The 16,056-nt window shown below is 38.2% G+C and overlaps 1 protein-coding gene across 1 annotated transcript in view; it reads left to right on the plus strand.

Moving 5' to 3' along the window:
• LOC114253512 (adenylate cyclase type 10) overlaps positions 1-16,056 on the plus strand; it is a 48,212-nt gene that overhangs the window by 8,351 nt on the left and 23,805 nt on the right. Inside the window, exons 2-15 of the mRNA XM_089735371.1 lie at positions 740-1,576; positions 2,617-2,892; positions 3,958-4,178; positions 5,521-5,581; positions 5,663-5,740; positions 6,504-6,723; positions 8,331-8,524; positions 9,058-9,131; positions 9,937-10,094; positions 11,110-11,260; positions 13,295-13,396; positions 13,920-14,011; positions 14,529-14,679; positions 15,054-15,192. Coding sequence (XP_089591497.1) covers positions 1,414-1,576; positions 2,617-2,892; positions 3,958-4,178; positions 5,521-5,581; positions 5,663-5,740; positions 6,504-6,723; positions 8,331-8,524; positions 9,058-9,131; positions 9,937-10,094; positions 11,110-11,260; positions 13,295-13,396; positions 13,920-14,011; positions 14,529-14,679; positions 15,054-15,192 — 2,080 coding nt within the window. The 5' untranslated portion in view covers positions 740-1,413. The remainder of the gene's footprint in view (positions 1-739; positions 1,577-2,616; positions 2,893-3,957; positions 4,179-5,520; positions 5,582-5,662; positions 5,741-6,503; positions 6,724-8,330; positions 8,525-9,057; positions 9,132-9,936; positions 10,095-11,109; positions 11,261-13,294; positions 13,397-13,919; positions 14,012-14,528; positions 14,680-15,053; positions 15,193-16,056) is intronic.

Raw genomic sequence — 16,056 nt, forward strand, 5'->3', positions numbered from 1 at the left:
GGACAATTTTCGCTAATGTTATAAAGAATATCAAAATTAGTAGTAGCTTCTTAACAAATAGCAGGGATGCTCTCCCGAACATGTGACATCCTAGATGAGAATGTTGCATAACAAAATGCGCTGAAACTCAGGTCTCGGTGCTTGTAGCACCGGTCACAGTTGAACTCGTTGACTCCGACGAAGAGTTCGACGTGCGAACTAACCCATAGATACCGCCCACTGAGTTTCTCGCCGGATCTTCTCAGTGGGTCGCGATTCCGAGCCGGTGATAGATACTGCAAAGCACTGCTCCTGCTAGAGCTAGTATTAGCAAATTCTCCGTCTACTCGTCCGGGCGTAGATTGCTCCTTAGACTACCAAAGATGAAGTAGGGGAAAAAATTGGGATTGGGATTTTATTTGGATTTTATACTCGGATATAAATATAAAATTGGGACCAAGGTTTCGAGTTAAAAGTAACTAATTATTTTTATCTTTGACCAGGATGCTCTAAATATTCAAATGGAACGTTCTTGCCAAAAAGTATTTATTGATAATGCATAATTCCACTTCTTACATAAGCCCTTGTGTCACTAACGTCAGCATCCCTGTTGTGACAATAAAACTAGTTTTATCGAGATCTCGAGTCGTTCGATTTTAGATCAGTTCACAATACGAGATAGTTATGAGTCGTAAAAGACTGAATAGCATTGGATATATGCAAAGGAAATGTGAAGCTAATTATGATGAGTACCTTTTAGCAATGAAACGAGTTCATCGTCGACATTCCAGCAAGATTACGGCCCCTCTGGAGACACTTTCGACGAGAGAACACTACAGACAACGTGATTCGAAAGAACAGGAAATGTAGGTATTCACAGAATGTGCTGAGGGTAGTTGACTAGGCAGGTACCCAACACGTCATTACTGCGAAATTTTTACTAGGAGAAACATTGCAGGCAGGCGACACGATTGAATTATGAAGTGTTCGACGTAGTTTAAATAGATTTAAAATACTTACATAATATTTATTAATTAACTAGCTGACCCGGCAGACTTCGTAGTGCCTCAATCGATAAATAAAAGACCTAAACTTTTGTATAAAATAAACTTAAAACAAACAAAAGGAATCCGTCCGACGGGGGACACATCAAAGGGAAAACAAAATTGTTATTTTTATTTAATTCCGATCCTTTTAAACCTTCTCTAGACTTCCACAAACAATTCAAGACCAAAATTACCCAAATCGGTTCAGCCGTTCTCGAGTTTTAGCGAGACTAACGAACAGCAATTCATTTTTATATATAGAGACGAAAACAATTAATTGTTGAATTGATGGTATTTTTTTAAAATAGTTAGCTGTTTTAAAATGCCTCACGGCTTGGACGGGGTTTTTGTTATACATTACATATTTTGATGTTTTACTGATTCTAATATGTTTTCATTTTTCATTAGGTTAAAAGACACCACTAGTACAATAACAGAAACCACCCGTATTAGTATAATAGCGTCAATGGTACCTGACGAGGTTATTTACGAACTTCACGAGCCTTCCGTCAGAATTTATGAGGCGGCTCTTATGTTTATTGATATTTCTGGTAACTAACTATGTTCTATCTGTGTTATATGCTATAACTGTATGTTCATTTTTATTCTATAAAAGCAGGGGAAAAGAAAGAAATCAACATTGACAACAGGGAAAAATAACCTGTATAGGTACCTACCTATACCTCCTTGTAGGATATTTTAATCATTCGATGACATTTCTCCAACCTCACGTGTCCTATTTTTTTTTTAAATACATAGGTACAGAATCAGTTAAATATATTTGATTATGCTGTATAAAACGACTAGGTATCCAATAGGATAGGAGGTAGCATAATATATTGAATAGCCAACACGCAAAAAAATTCTAGTAGTTATTAATGCTGTACAAAGTAAAATAACTTTGAAACAAAAAAGCAACTTTGATTTAGTTTGCTGCAGTTCGCAAAAACGGATTATTTTGTTTAAAAAAAATTGTTTTGATGTATGTGTTATATTTGTAACATCATGTACTTATACCTATACCTACAAATCATTGCTTGGTATAGTGAGTGACACCATAACCACATCCATGGTGAGCTAATAAAGTGGTTGATTACTAGTTTGATATTTCTAAATTCTTGGTTACTTAATCCTTACCTTAAATACTACTTGTAACTGAAGCTCGCTTAATACCCAGGTATTCGTTAAACCCATATAATTAAGACATCGCCAGTATGGACTGTAGTATTTGTGATATGTTGTCCATGGAGCCTGGTAATCGCTTAGCACAATGTGAACCGATAACCTGAATATATTTTGAGATGAACTAGGGATTTTAATCAACCGACATTATAACAATGAGAATTACCTACCTAACAGCTTATATCATCACAACCAAGGGAATAATCGGAGTGAAAAGCTTCATAATAATTGATTAAGGTTAAGAAAAAAAACCTTCATTATCTGCGGCACGGTAAAGCTAGGAGGCATATGTAGGTCCACTTATTGAGTTACGAAACACCGGTCAACTGAATGGAACAAATGAGATTCTTAATCTTCAGCTTTAAGTACCACCTGTAAGCCTCTACATTAGGTTTATAATATGTTTAAGGTTTCACCGATCTGTGTGAAAATTATACAAATGAAAATCGAGGTGGTCCTTCTAAACTTACGCAAGTTCTCAATTCATATATCGGAGCTATGGTCCAAGAGATTTTAACTCATAACGGTGACGTACTAAAGTTTTCTGGAGATGCATTTCTGTCTATGTGGAAGAAAACATCAAGATTAACCATGCAAGATGTCGTTCACAATGCTATCGATTGCGGTCTTATTATACAAAAGAATTACGGAACTTATTTAACTGATGTTGGAGTGGTTCTCAAAGGTTAGTAAGACTTAGGTTGTAAAGCTTAGGCAAGGTTTCGATCTCCATTTTTATCCCCAAATATTCAAATCTCCTAAAATGTGTAAAATAATGTAATGAAAGATATAAAAATTGAACTAAATGCCAGACTTACCTATGCCTATGTAGGAAATTTATTGCATTAATACTGTACAGTAGTAATAAAATGAACTTAATTTCAATACCTATATTATTAAATTAGTATTAAAATTAAGTTATCATTACATACACCTTTATTATTACAAATATTCTTGTAATAAAGAAATAAACTCAACTTCGCGCAACGTAGGTCACTCACTGCCTAATTAAAAATTATCGTAAATATCTTTAATGTATGTACAGGTATAGGCAATTTAGTTGTGTTCTAAGCGTGATTTTAACAAAGAAGATCGATGTTTGATACGAATCTTAAACTCTTATATTACGAAATTAGAGTCAGGCATGTTGTACTCAGTTTCACGAAAGTAGTTTCGATATATGCGAAAGTAATTTCGTAAAAAAATGAGTGTCGCAAAATCCACAGTATCGCAGTAACCATGGCGCCATCAGCATTAAAGCTATATTTTGCTATATTCAATGTAGCTAAAGAAATGCTTATATATACTTAAACTTAAAGATATCAAGAAAAAAAAAGACGTTGGTAGATTTGAGGATGGTTAACAAGAAGGCATTTAGGTGCAATGAAGTTAGTCCCTGAATTAGCAGATGGAGATCCTGAGAGCTATAAAAACTATTTTCGAATGAGTGAAGATAATTTTAATTTTTTACTCTAGGTGTTTCAGGTCCCAGAGAGACACGCTTGTCGCTGTTATGAAAGCGCAGGCGCTTTCGCGACACTAGTTCACGTCGCGTCTACACTATCTATGAAATTAGTTGCATGACACTAATTTCACCAAAAAATCGCGCAGGGCACGAAACTTATTTGCATTCATGAAATTAATGCACGCATTACGAAAATATTAAATTACACGTGAAACTGTTTGTAAAACTAATGTCACGAAATTAATTTCAAACCACTAATTTCGTTATGTAAATTCGCCCTTACAGTAAAAGTGGCCATATCAGCTGGAGTTACATACTTTTCGATCATCGAAAGCAACTGCACAGATCAAAGTCATTATGTGATTGTCGGTCAACCGGTTTGGGATGTTAAGGCAGCCGAGTACATGAGCTCAGCCGGAGACGTGCTCACATCAGCCAGCGCCTGGATGTATGTGAACGAAGCCGAATATTGCACTCAGCCTTGTGGAGACGGAAGGCACACTAAGGTTATTCGGCTTAAAACACGAAAAATTATTCATTTGTTACAAGTATAATTCCTGATAATAATAATTTAATATTTATTTATTTATTAGACACAAAATACACATAACAAGCTAAAAAAACATACACAATAAAGAACAACAAGTAAAAAAATATGTGTGATGTCGTGGGACACCGGATAGGAACGAAGTTCCTTAATATAAAAATATTAATTTAATACTTTAAGAGTATTTATTGTATCCAAAGTAGGTAGGTAGGTACCTAAAATATTACCAATAGGTATTAGTTTTTCAAGCAATCCTGTATACGTGGTCTCAAATTATGCCAACCTGTCTTGTCACAAGTAATTACGCAAAGCAGTAAATTCTGCGGATTTGGTTTTCATTACATGATCGAGGCCTTAATCATGAAAGCCTTTTATGAACATTTCCATTGGGTTTGGTTCACTCGGTATACCTAAGCCATCTAAGTAGTAGCGAAGTATTAGTAGGTACTACTAGTATGTTTATAATATTTTCAATTTGTTCAATTTTCTGGAACCTGCTAATAACTTTTTGATTGCTGTACGCTTCTGTTCACTTTAAGATAAATATGTATATCGGGTTACGACTCACACATCAGGAATGTAACCGAGGTATAGCACATAGGAATTTATTACTATTAAATAATCACTGATCTTAACCGAGTAATTTAAATTTAATAAACTAAAAAAACGGAGACTGAACTAATTAAATGACAATCTTGAATAATAACGGTCACATGGGGCAGTACTATTTGTCACGGACAGACTTCCGTGCGCCCACCGCAATAGGGACAGTACTAATCGTCAAGGACAACGTTCCACATCCAATGTTGTGTAGTACTGACTGTGAAAGATAGTGTTTGTTACGTACGTTACGTACACCAAGACGCATCCGCTCAAATGCGTGCAGAACCATAATCTATGTGCAGTCAAAACTAATTCCCCACCCGACGATACCGCAATCGTGCTGCCATCTCTCGGGAATCGTGCTGCGTTTCGATTAGCTACCAAACTAATGACCATCTCCGACATGTATATCAAACACCGGTCATCGTTATTGTCGAAACCGTCGCTTGCGACGAAGGGCTCGACGAGTAAATTAACCCTCAGACACAGCCCACTGAGTTTCTTGCCAGATCTCTCAGTGGGTCGCGTTTCCGATCAGGTGGTAGATTCTGCGAAGCACGGCTCTTGCTAGGGTTCGTGTTAGCAACGTCGTCAGGTTTGAGCCCCGTGAGCTCACCTACTAGTTGAGGTTACCCTCCCGAGGCTCTCAGCTTAGGTATGAAAAAAAAAAAAAACAAGACGATAACATTAAATTCCAGGTATTAGGAGTAGGGGCTTCTTGGAAAAGAGTAGAAAAATTACGCAACACATTGGTACAAGGTATATAATTTATATAGATTTTACCACAGTTGAATATTATTTTTTTGAGGAAATTCTAATTCTAATCACCTTGTATTTCAGATTCAACTTTACCTAATGTTTCGAATCATGTTGGTGTTGAATCAGAATGTATATCGAACGATTACAGGGAATATTCACGTAAGCCTTACGCTATGCACGTATTATACGATTTATTAAAGAACGTATCCAATCATTAATTTAGTGCCGTCATAAAAAGTCATTATTAAGTCCATGGGTCGGTTAAAGAGCTCAAATCTTTCATACCTACATTAATAACAACAGTAAATTTTAATCATTGTTTTGAAAATGAGGAAATGTAAAAGTAGGTAGGTACGTACACCTAAAATTAACGAGATACGATCGTTTTATTTGTGCCCTAAATCTAGTGCTTTAGAGCATCATCAAATCGTGGTGTGTCACCATTATTGTACTAAGTTTGAGAAATTACACCTAAACGGACGAAAAAACGGACTTAAGATTAATATAGTGAAGGAGCCGCCTGGAATCAGGTGGTTACCGATCGAAGTTTTAATTGTAGGCGTTTCTCCCTGCCTCATGTCTCAATTACACAACGGCTTCTCACTCTTCAAACAGACAAGATTATTATATTTATAACTTTACGGGCCCCTTTTAAAATATACATAGGGCCCCTACTTTAATATTTAGGTACTACCAGTGTGCTTAGTGCGAGTTTTTTAACCTTACCAATAGCGTAATAGTTAAATCTTTGTATGGGGTTGGAACGTTTGCTTACGTTTGCCGCTAGGGGCGCTGTTCCAACTGCATACAAAGAGTTACTTTTACGCTATTGAGAACATTAAAAAACTCGCCCTAAGCACACTGATCATGATTACCTTAATTATAGGGTTCGTTCATTCAAATTATTCTATGACCTTATTAGTTCGACCAGCAGTAGTAGCAGCCATGCGGAGTACGTGGTGGCCGTCTCTGCGTCGCTTCATGCTTGGTCCTGTACTACGAGCGGTGGACAACGACGAGCCCATGGACTTCTTGACTGAAGTTCGTCGGGTCGTCGTCGTATTTCTGAACATAATCACGAACAGCGTCTCCGAGAATGTTTTGACTGATATTGTAAATGAGGCATATAAGCGTGTTTCTTGGTTGGTTTTTGTCATTTTATCGTTAAAGTGAAAATCTATTTGTTTACGTTTAAGTTTAGCAGAAGCTTATAGTGAAAAAAAGCTATTTGTCTATGCACCTCAGTTTGCTTGACTATAGTAGAATTATTTTGTCGGTGCAGTTTGGGTCATAAAAAATCGGAGCGGTGAAGCGAGTATTTCGCTCTCTCTTCCACTCATGAGCCTTATGGATGGGCATAGTGATGCGCATTATTGTTGTCGATAAGAGTTATCGATAGTGTTTTTAGTATTGTCATTTTGTAGGTTAGTGATAAAAATGAAAGAAAAAATCACTAATCGAACACTTATTCCACATATCGCCACAGCTAGTTAACGAGAACGGCAGAAATCAACACTTTGTAACTTTTCGGGATCTATTCTCATTTCAGTGAAAAATTTTAACACATTTTTGATAACAACACGTGTAAATATTATTTTGAATAAATTCTGCCGTTTTGATACAAAACAAAAGAGTAGCCATTGTGTCACTAAAGAAATTCAGAGAACGAATGCATAAAACCACATTTCTCTTTGACATAATGTACTATATAATTTGCAGGTAAGTACAAATGACTCATAACATAACAATGTCTCACCACCCTTCGTATACCACCCCGCCGCCGTGTACCTGCCTTCGATGACTTATTTGTTTTTATCGATAAGGGCGTTGCGCCCGCGCAATATGCTCACCGCCCTAGCCGGGCTCTGTTTTATGACCCAAACTGCACGGACAAAATAATTGTACTATAGTTCATTGTTCATTGATCATCGTAACTTATTTAAATACTATGATTTATAAACAGTACAGTAGAGGTACTCGTAGTACAGTTCAGTTTTCAATTTTATTAATTAATTATATTGCATATCAATCATTATTTTATTTAGCTTCAAGTACCTACACCATGATTATTTACATGGTTTTTTTTACACATTTGTACAATGTCAGTTATATTGTACAACGTACCTATCTCCCCTTCAAGTCGGAATGCATGACTGCTTTACGGCAGAAATAGGAAGAGTTATGGTACACAGTTGTATGAACTCACTAACAATACTCCATACTATTAATAAATGCCAGTTGGCGATCACATTTTTCCGGTATGAAATAACGATAAAGGTGCTTGCCATTCTTAGATTATTCCTATAACGCCTTTTACGGCACCGCTGGAAAGATGAGATGAATCTATTTCTAGGCCGACACCGCACAGCTAAAAATCATCAAATCAATGATGTATCATTTAATAATATATATAAAACTACAGTGGCTTTTACGGATGTTCCCTTATAACTACTGAACCATGCATCCGATTGACTTGAAACTTGGTATTCATGTAGAGAATACTTGTACTTAATGGATAGGCTTATATTTATATGAGTGTTGGACTCCCTACACCAGTTGCGGGAGAGTTAATGATGAGAATCTTTATGGGGGTGAGAAATAATAATGTTAATTTTAAATGTTCAGCGAAGCGGACGGGTACAACTAGTATATATATAAAATAATAATGTTAATTTTAAATGCCCAGTGAAGCGGATGGGTACAACTAGTCTTTAATAATTATACAAATCGCGTTAGTTTTTTTCCACAGTGCGGCATCGGATTCCGGTGGCTTAGTGAACAAAGTTTCAATGTTCGATAAAGACATGATGTTCCTGGTCGTATTTGGACTCAGAGGTCTGAAGCAAGAAAACGAAGCTCAAAAGGCTCTAGCGTGCGCTGATCAGTTGAAACAGACTTTGAATGAACCCAATATTAATGTTGTCTCAATCAGCGTTACTTCTGGTCAGTCAAGATTTTCTTGTAGTGTGTACATTAATAAATAAATAAAAGCACAGTAGATAATATCGTAGCTAATAAAAATCGCAACGTAATAAAACTTACCCTTGATTATTAAAACGTACTATTAAAAAAAATTTACTGGTGGTAGGACCTCTTGTGAGTCCGCACGGGTAGGTACCACCACCCTGCCTATTTCTGCCGTGAAGCAGTAATGCGTTTCGGTTTGAAGGGTGGGGCAGCCGTTGTAACTATAATTGAGACCTTAGAACTTATATCTCAAGGTGGGTGGCGCATTTACGTTGTAGATGTCTATGGGCTCCAGTAACCACTTAACACCAGGTGGGCTGTGAGCTCGTCCACTCATCTAAGCAATAAAAAAAAATAAAAAAAAAAAAAAAAAAAAAAAAAAAAAAAAAAAAAATTGAGGAAATTTTCGATTAAGCAACTTTATTGTTTAAAGTAGTCTTTTCTAAGATTTTTCTAAGTCTAAGTCTATTTTTTAAGTCTAAGGTTTTTAAATTACAATATACTAACAGGAACAACATATTGCGGAGTCGTCGGTCATGTTCTACGGCGTGAATATACTGTGATAGGTCCAACTGTGAATAAGGCAGGTATAAAATTACTAGTTTTTTTTCGGTATAAAAATTATTAAGGCTGTCACAGTAATAACCACCTTAGGGCCGATAGGCAGCGGCTTGGCTCTGCCCCTGGTATTGCTGAAGTCCATGGGCGACGGTAACCACTCACCATCATGTGGGCCGTATGCTCGTCTGCCTACAAGGGCAACAAAAAAAATTAAAAAAAAAACTTAGATAAGCTGATGGTAGTTGGTCAGGTTGACGGGAGAAGATCACGCGGACGCTCGCCTACCCGCTGGTCTGATCTAGTAAAGACACTCACCAGCCTACCAATAACCGAGGCAGTAAAGACCGCCGAGGACAGGAAGACGTGGGGAAATATAGTGAGTTCATCGAGTGGTTAACATTTCAAACTAGACAAGAACTTCAGCAATGAAGAGGCTGACTCAGAAGAAGAAGAATAAGAAAAAGGGTCGAGGTGTAGATGAAGAGGTGGTTACATTAAAATGCAGAGGTTTTTGGAACTTTATAGAAGTTTGAAATGTTTCTAATAAGGAGAACCAGGAACTATCTTATCCCTACTTTGAATCACTAAAGGCCCTAAAAGTAATGTTCTTGAATGAATAATGAATCCTTCTAATTTATGTTGCGTAATACAATTGAAAATTCGTTCTCACCCTTATCATCACTGGATGCTTCTGATGTCTATGGTCTCCGGTGACGACTCAACAGCAGGTGTTCATTGAGGTCGTAATCCCATTGATGCGATAAATAAAAGTTTGTCTAAAGTCTAAATAGTAAGTTCGAAAAACCATTAACTTTTGGTGATTCCAGGCGGCCCGTCTGATGATGGCATATCCAAACGTTATTTCGTGCGACAAGGAAACGTTTCTGAAAAGTAAATTAAATCAAGAATACTTTAGGGTTTTGGAGATAAAGCCCCTGAAAGGCATAGCTAAGCCTGGACCGGTGTACGAGTTCAGCATGACAGGGTTGGTAGAACATTATTGTGTTTGTTGAATTTCTACTGGGCTCTTGAAGTGAAGTGACACTTTTCGACGAATGTCGAAATACCATCGCACCGTCCGCCACCGGAGTAGAGTCCATACTACCTGGAGCCACTGCGGTCATCCACAGTGCGTTTCCAGAGGTCTTTTTTGCCACGTACCATCCGGCTATGGAATGAGCTCCCCTCCACGGTGTTTCCCGAGCGCTATGACATGTCCTTCTTCAAACGAGGCTTGTGGAGAGTATTAAGCAGTAGGCAGCGGCTTGGCTCTGCTCCTGGCATTGCTGAAGTCCATGGGCGACAGTAACCACTTACCATCAGGTGGGCCGTACGCTCGGCTGCCTACAAAGGCAACAAAAAAAAAGAATGTCGCATCTTTTCCAAGTGCAACATTTTCAAATTCCCTATAATTAAATTTTCATTTTTAATAAAACGCTCATAGTTCTGCGTTGAGTAATACGCTATAATAAACTACAAATCACGCTACGTAAATCGTGTATACCTCAATATTTTCAAATGGAAATGTTGGGTGCATGTTCAAAATCGTATGGAAATGCAAAATGAAGGGGTGCATGTTCAAAATCATACATACATTTTATAATTAATTGCATTTTTTTTTTCGTACCTATGCTGATAGCCTTGAGAGGCTATTTCAGCTTCACCCTAATGTTTGTAGGTAAGCTCACGGGGCTCAAACAGGAGAGTTGCTAACAATGACCCTAGCAAGAACAGTGCTTCGTAGAATCTACTCAGTAGCAAGAGCAGTGCTTCGCAGAATCTATCACCGGATCGAAAACGCGACCCACTGAGAAGATCCGGCGAGAAACTCAGTGGGCTGTGTCTTTGGGTTAATTCGTTCGTCGAGCCCTTCGTCGCAAGCGACGGTTCGACGAGGACGGTGACCGGATAATTGCTTCATACACGCGCATACTACGTTCAGTTCATATGTGTTGTTATAATTTGAGTTTTAATGCTTTGAAATTAAACTTATATTCCAGTTGGTCGCAACGGAGTGTAGCCTCCAAGCATCCTATACTGGGCCGGACCGAAGAGCTAAGTCAGTACGAAATGTACTTGCATAACGCGATACTACAGCATCAACAGGATTTCACACGTTATCGAGACAATAAATTCGCCATTGCTTTTATTGTTAGTTGCAAATTGTTTCTCGTTTTCGTTTTAATCACTACATAGTATAAAACAAAGTCGCTTTCTCTGTCCCTATGTATGCCTGCCCCGCATGGGAGGGGTGGCGCCGTGTCCTCGTCGCAAAAGTAGGAAACGACTTGTCGTTGCCGAGTGTTGTGGCATCGATGCTCGGCGACGACGAGTCGTGGAAGGCGATGCTCGACTTCTGCGAGTGCACCATCTCGCAGAAGGAGGCGGCGGGGCGCGTGAGAGACGCACAATCCCGCCGCCGTCGAGCGGGGGCCAGGGAGGCGGATCTCGCCCAAGCCCTAGCCCTCTAAGTGTTTCGGGTCCCCCCCCCTCACATGTCGGTCTGGGGACCGGCGAGGGGGGCCTAAGAAGACGACGTGCAAGCTGCTCTGCACGCGTTTTACGCAAGAGCATCCGGGTGATGGAAGGCCGGCTATCCTCGACCCACGCTGGTTCTGGTCCAGCGGGGTATTCCGTAGGATAGCTCACTCTAACCGGCGCCATCTAGGCGGGCTTCGGATAGCCTGCCGACCGAGAGGGCTGGTGGTCGTGGCGCCGACGACCGCCGGTCCGGCGTCCCGAGGGGGAGGGTGATGGGAGAGATGTGCTCCGCACTAAACGCTTCACTTTCCCCCCTTTGCCTCTTCATGAGTTCTGTCTCATGCGAGGTTTGGACGTTGGTTGTTGAGCGACAGGAGGTTTTAGTCAGTTCGACTCTGACATGCTCCGCCCTCTATCCCCAGTGGAGGGCGGAAGTCCGGCGATTTCCTCCTGACCAAAAAATAAAATAAAATGTATGCTTAAATCTTTAAAACTACGCAACGGATTTTGATGCGTTTTTTTTAATAGATAGAGTGATTGAAGAGGAAGGTTTATATATATAATAACATCCATTAAATAGTGGAAAAATCAATAATAAATTATAGTTTCCGAAGCGAAGCGAGGGCGGGTCGCTAGTTTGTAAATAAACAAAGGGTAAAAATGTATGAGTTTAAACTGGTATGATGGTATTTACTCCAAAGCAATGGTGACTGATCTCAACGTCGTTTCAAACTGATTCGGCGGCTGTGTTATATGGAAGGTCAAATTTAGCGTGTACGAAACCAAAAAGTTGTTTCATCACTCGAAGTGTTATTGCAAATCAGAATAATAATAATTGTAAATAGACATGCTTAAAAAAGACAGACTTCAAATAAAATAAAAAAGATATTCCAAAACAAATTAATATACTCTAAAAACAATAATCATCAAAATCGGTTGGCGTGATATTGAGTTATTGAGTTATTCATCTAATTACCATTATCAGAACTGGACGAAATCACACAGGAAGCGTCAACTTTCTAATAAAAAAAGAATCATCAAAATCGATTCACCCAGTCAAAAGTTATGAGGTAACAAACATACTTACAGTAGAATTGAGAACCTGCTCCTTATTTGAAGTCTCATAAATATTCAGTTTGCCCAAAGTCATATTAAGTTACGCCGGAAGCGCATAGGAAATAAAAATTCGAAATATCCCCGATCAGTGATTAATGATTATGTTAATTACAAAGATACTAAATTCGTAAATCAAAGGCTACGGTGATGTTGTAGTAATAACTCCATTCGACATGGTTCTTTTAATTGCTTAAAAACAATGTTGCGAATTGTCTGACCGTCTACTCATTCGATCTACCATCTATACTAATATTATAAAGAGGAAAGATTTGTTTGTTTGTTTGTTTCGAATAGGCTCCGAAACTACTGGACCGATTTGAAAAATTCTTTTTCCATTAGAAGCCGACATTGTCCCTGATGAACATAGGCTACTTTTTTTATTTTATTTTTAATTTTTTTTTTTGGTTTCATGTGTGTTTTAATGTTTCCGAAGCGAAGCGAGGGCGGGTCGCTAGTAGTAAATAAAGTAGTATTTTTGTCGACGTCAATATTAAAAACATAGGGGTTTTAAAATACCATATTGGAAAAGAAATTAAGGATGTAGTAATAGTTTATGAAGGTGACATTAATTAGTAAACCTGTTTACAGGGTCCGAATTCGATAGGCAAGACTCGGTTGCTGGAGGAATGTCTTGTAAATACGCCGAAGTTTATTAAATACGAAAAGTTCGTACTGGATCACTACGATAAGGTAACAGCTTTATTAAAAAAAAAATCGTTGTCATTACGAGCAAACGGGTTATGTGATCTATCAGAACTATAGCTACTGTTTATTGTTAAGGACTGTTTTGAAACCTTTTTGCGGAAGTGTGTATGTACCTTGTGACTGTGATTGGACCGAGACTTTGATCTCATATCTGGCGGTAGTGTCGTCACGATAGGGTTTTTACTTTTTAACATTTCACACAAGTGACTTAGGTAAATATAATTTATTGTCAAAGCCGTTACCAATAGTCGCCTTTTTATTTAGAATAGTTTCAATAGTTTCAGCTAGTTGCTAGATGATAGTTTAATGCTTAATTTATTTGGAGAGATATTTTCAAGAAATAAACTTTTTGGCATTGTGATTTAAAACACGATGTAACGTTATTATGTCGAGGCTAAAAAGAGAAACATCACACACACACATCACAACAAATAATAGTGAGAATAAGCGTTAGAATATGTACTTCTGAAAGTTTTTCTCTCCGAACTGTACTCATATTTTCTTTTAGGTGTCTTTCAAAGGCTTTCACTATATTCTTTCAAAAGTCTTCACTGGATCAAAGTCTTTTCGAGAAAACTCTGAAAATAGAGTTAGATTCAGGTCAGGCTTGCAAATTATTTTTGATATTACATTGTGTCTTAGTATGTAAGACCCACCAACTACCAACATGTAAAAATTAACAGAAATTAATTTAATATGAACAAAATAAATCGATTGAATTACTCTTGAAATCCATAGTCGAGATATTTTTCGCGGGGAATCTGACCTGACCGTAAGAAACCATTTTTAAATTTGGAATTTGAAAAAATTAGTACAAAATGTTGTTGTCGAAGAAGCATTTAAGTATCTTTCTGAATATTATTTCTAATTTTTTGCGTACGTATTTTACGCTTTCATTTCATTTTACAATCGCTTTTTTTGTATGTTCGACGTGTCGTAGATAGTTTGTATTATTAGATACATTTATAATTAATTTGAGGAAGGATTCTTGCTGTATCGCAATAAAACCTCGAGATAGGGTCTCGTAATATTTGAGTTATAACATATTGCCGTCGCAATGGATCTATACTTTATTGACAGTATGATTATATTTGCACTATATGATTATATTTTGTAGTATTGATCTGAGTTACGCTACACCGATTCAAATACACGCAGTTAACATTGTTTTCGATTGTCGTTTTCCATTACCGGAAAATTTTCAACACGAAGAAGATTTGTTGGACGATTTGAGCGTCAAGCAGGTGATACGTAATGTATGGAAACGGGTTAGTTCGTTCTTCTTAATTATGAAAGGTCAGAAGTGACGTGAGTGTGGGATGGACATGTGATGCGTAGAGAGAAGATGCATGTGACTAGGAGATGTATGGAAATGGTAATGCAAAGTAGAGGGGGAAGCGACTGAAACATAGATGGAGTGTGTGAATGACGATATGAGAGAGAGAGGAGTGAGTGTTGAGATGACGGCTGATAGAAGAGAATGGAAGAGAAAAATTAGCTGTACCGACCCCATCTAATGGGATAAAGTGGAGAAAAAGAAAAGAAGTGACACGTCTGCATTTAAAGGATAACTGCCATTTGTATTACGTCATGAATAAATAGAAATGTTGAGGCTACCAAAATAAACGGAATTCTATTTCAGCAATTCAAAAATTTATGGGTGGCCGCTATTGATAACGCACATTACTTGGACGACGAGTCCTGGAGAGTTTTACTGATAATTTTAGATACGAAGACCGTTTTTATGGTCATTGCCGTATCCGACGATGAGGAACATACGCGTGAGTATCTCCGAATAGTATCCACTGGTAACTTTCTATAGCAAATTTATAATTAGCTGTGTAGGAAATAGCGTGAAGATCGGACGGCCGATGGGGCAGAAAGCTCCTTGAGTGGGGACCCCGTACTAGCAAGCGCAGTGTGGGATGGCCACCTACCAGATGTAGCCAATAAAAATCGTTGGGTCACGTTGGATACAGGTGGCAACGGACCGTCCACACTGGAGATCGATTGGAGAGGCCTATGTACAGCAGTGGACAGTGGACAGGCTGACGGCGATGATGATGTTGAGGAAACCCAAATTTAATTTAAACAGGCAGTCCTGTGTTCTGTTTTGAAGGGTCGGATAATCGGTTAGCCTTTATAGTAGCAAGTATGATTTCGACCTCATTTCTAAAGTTGACTGGTGTCATTAACATCATCATGTGGACAGCAGTAACCTTACACCAGGTAAGCCGTGAACTCAGCCACAAACCTAATACAATGAAAAAAGGTACGTAGACACAAAACATAGATGTAAACTTAATATGTACATTTTGTATTCAATGTACTCGTTTAAATTTGTATTTTATTATTAATAAAGGACGTCATTATTCGTCGTAAATTGTCAAGTTAAAAGGGTCGTTGAGAAGCCTACTTTTTAGCTCTTCGCTAATTTGTACGGTTTAGTGGCCAATGGGTCCTCTGTTCAGAATTAAACTTTTTGGTCTTTTTTTTTATTACTTAGATGGATGGACGATCTCACAGCCCACCTAGTGTTAAGTAGATACTGGAGCCCATAGACATCTGTAACGTAAATGCGCCACCCACTCACTCACAAGAGGTCCTACCACCAGTACGCAAATTATAATTTTGCGGGTTTGATT

This window comes from Bombyx mandarina, chromosome 19 (assembly GCF_030267445.1).
Source record: "Bombyx mandarina strain Sakado chromosome 19, ASM3026744v2".
NCBI classification, from domain to species: domain Eukaryota; kingdom Metazoa; phylum Arthropoda; class Insecta; order Lepidoptera; family Bombycidae; genus Bombyx; species Bombyx mandarina.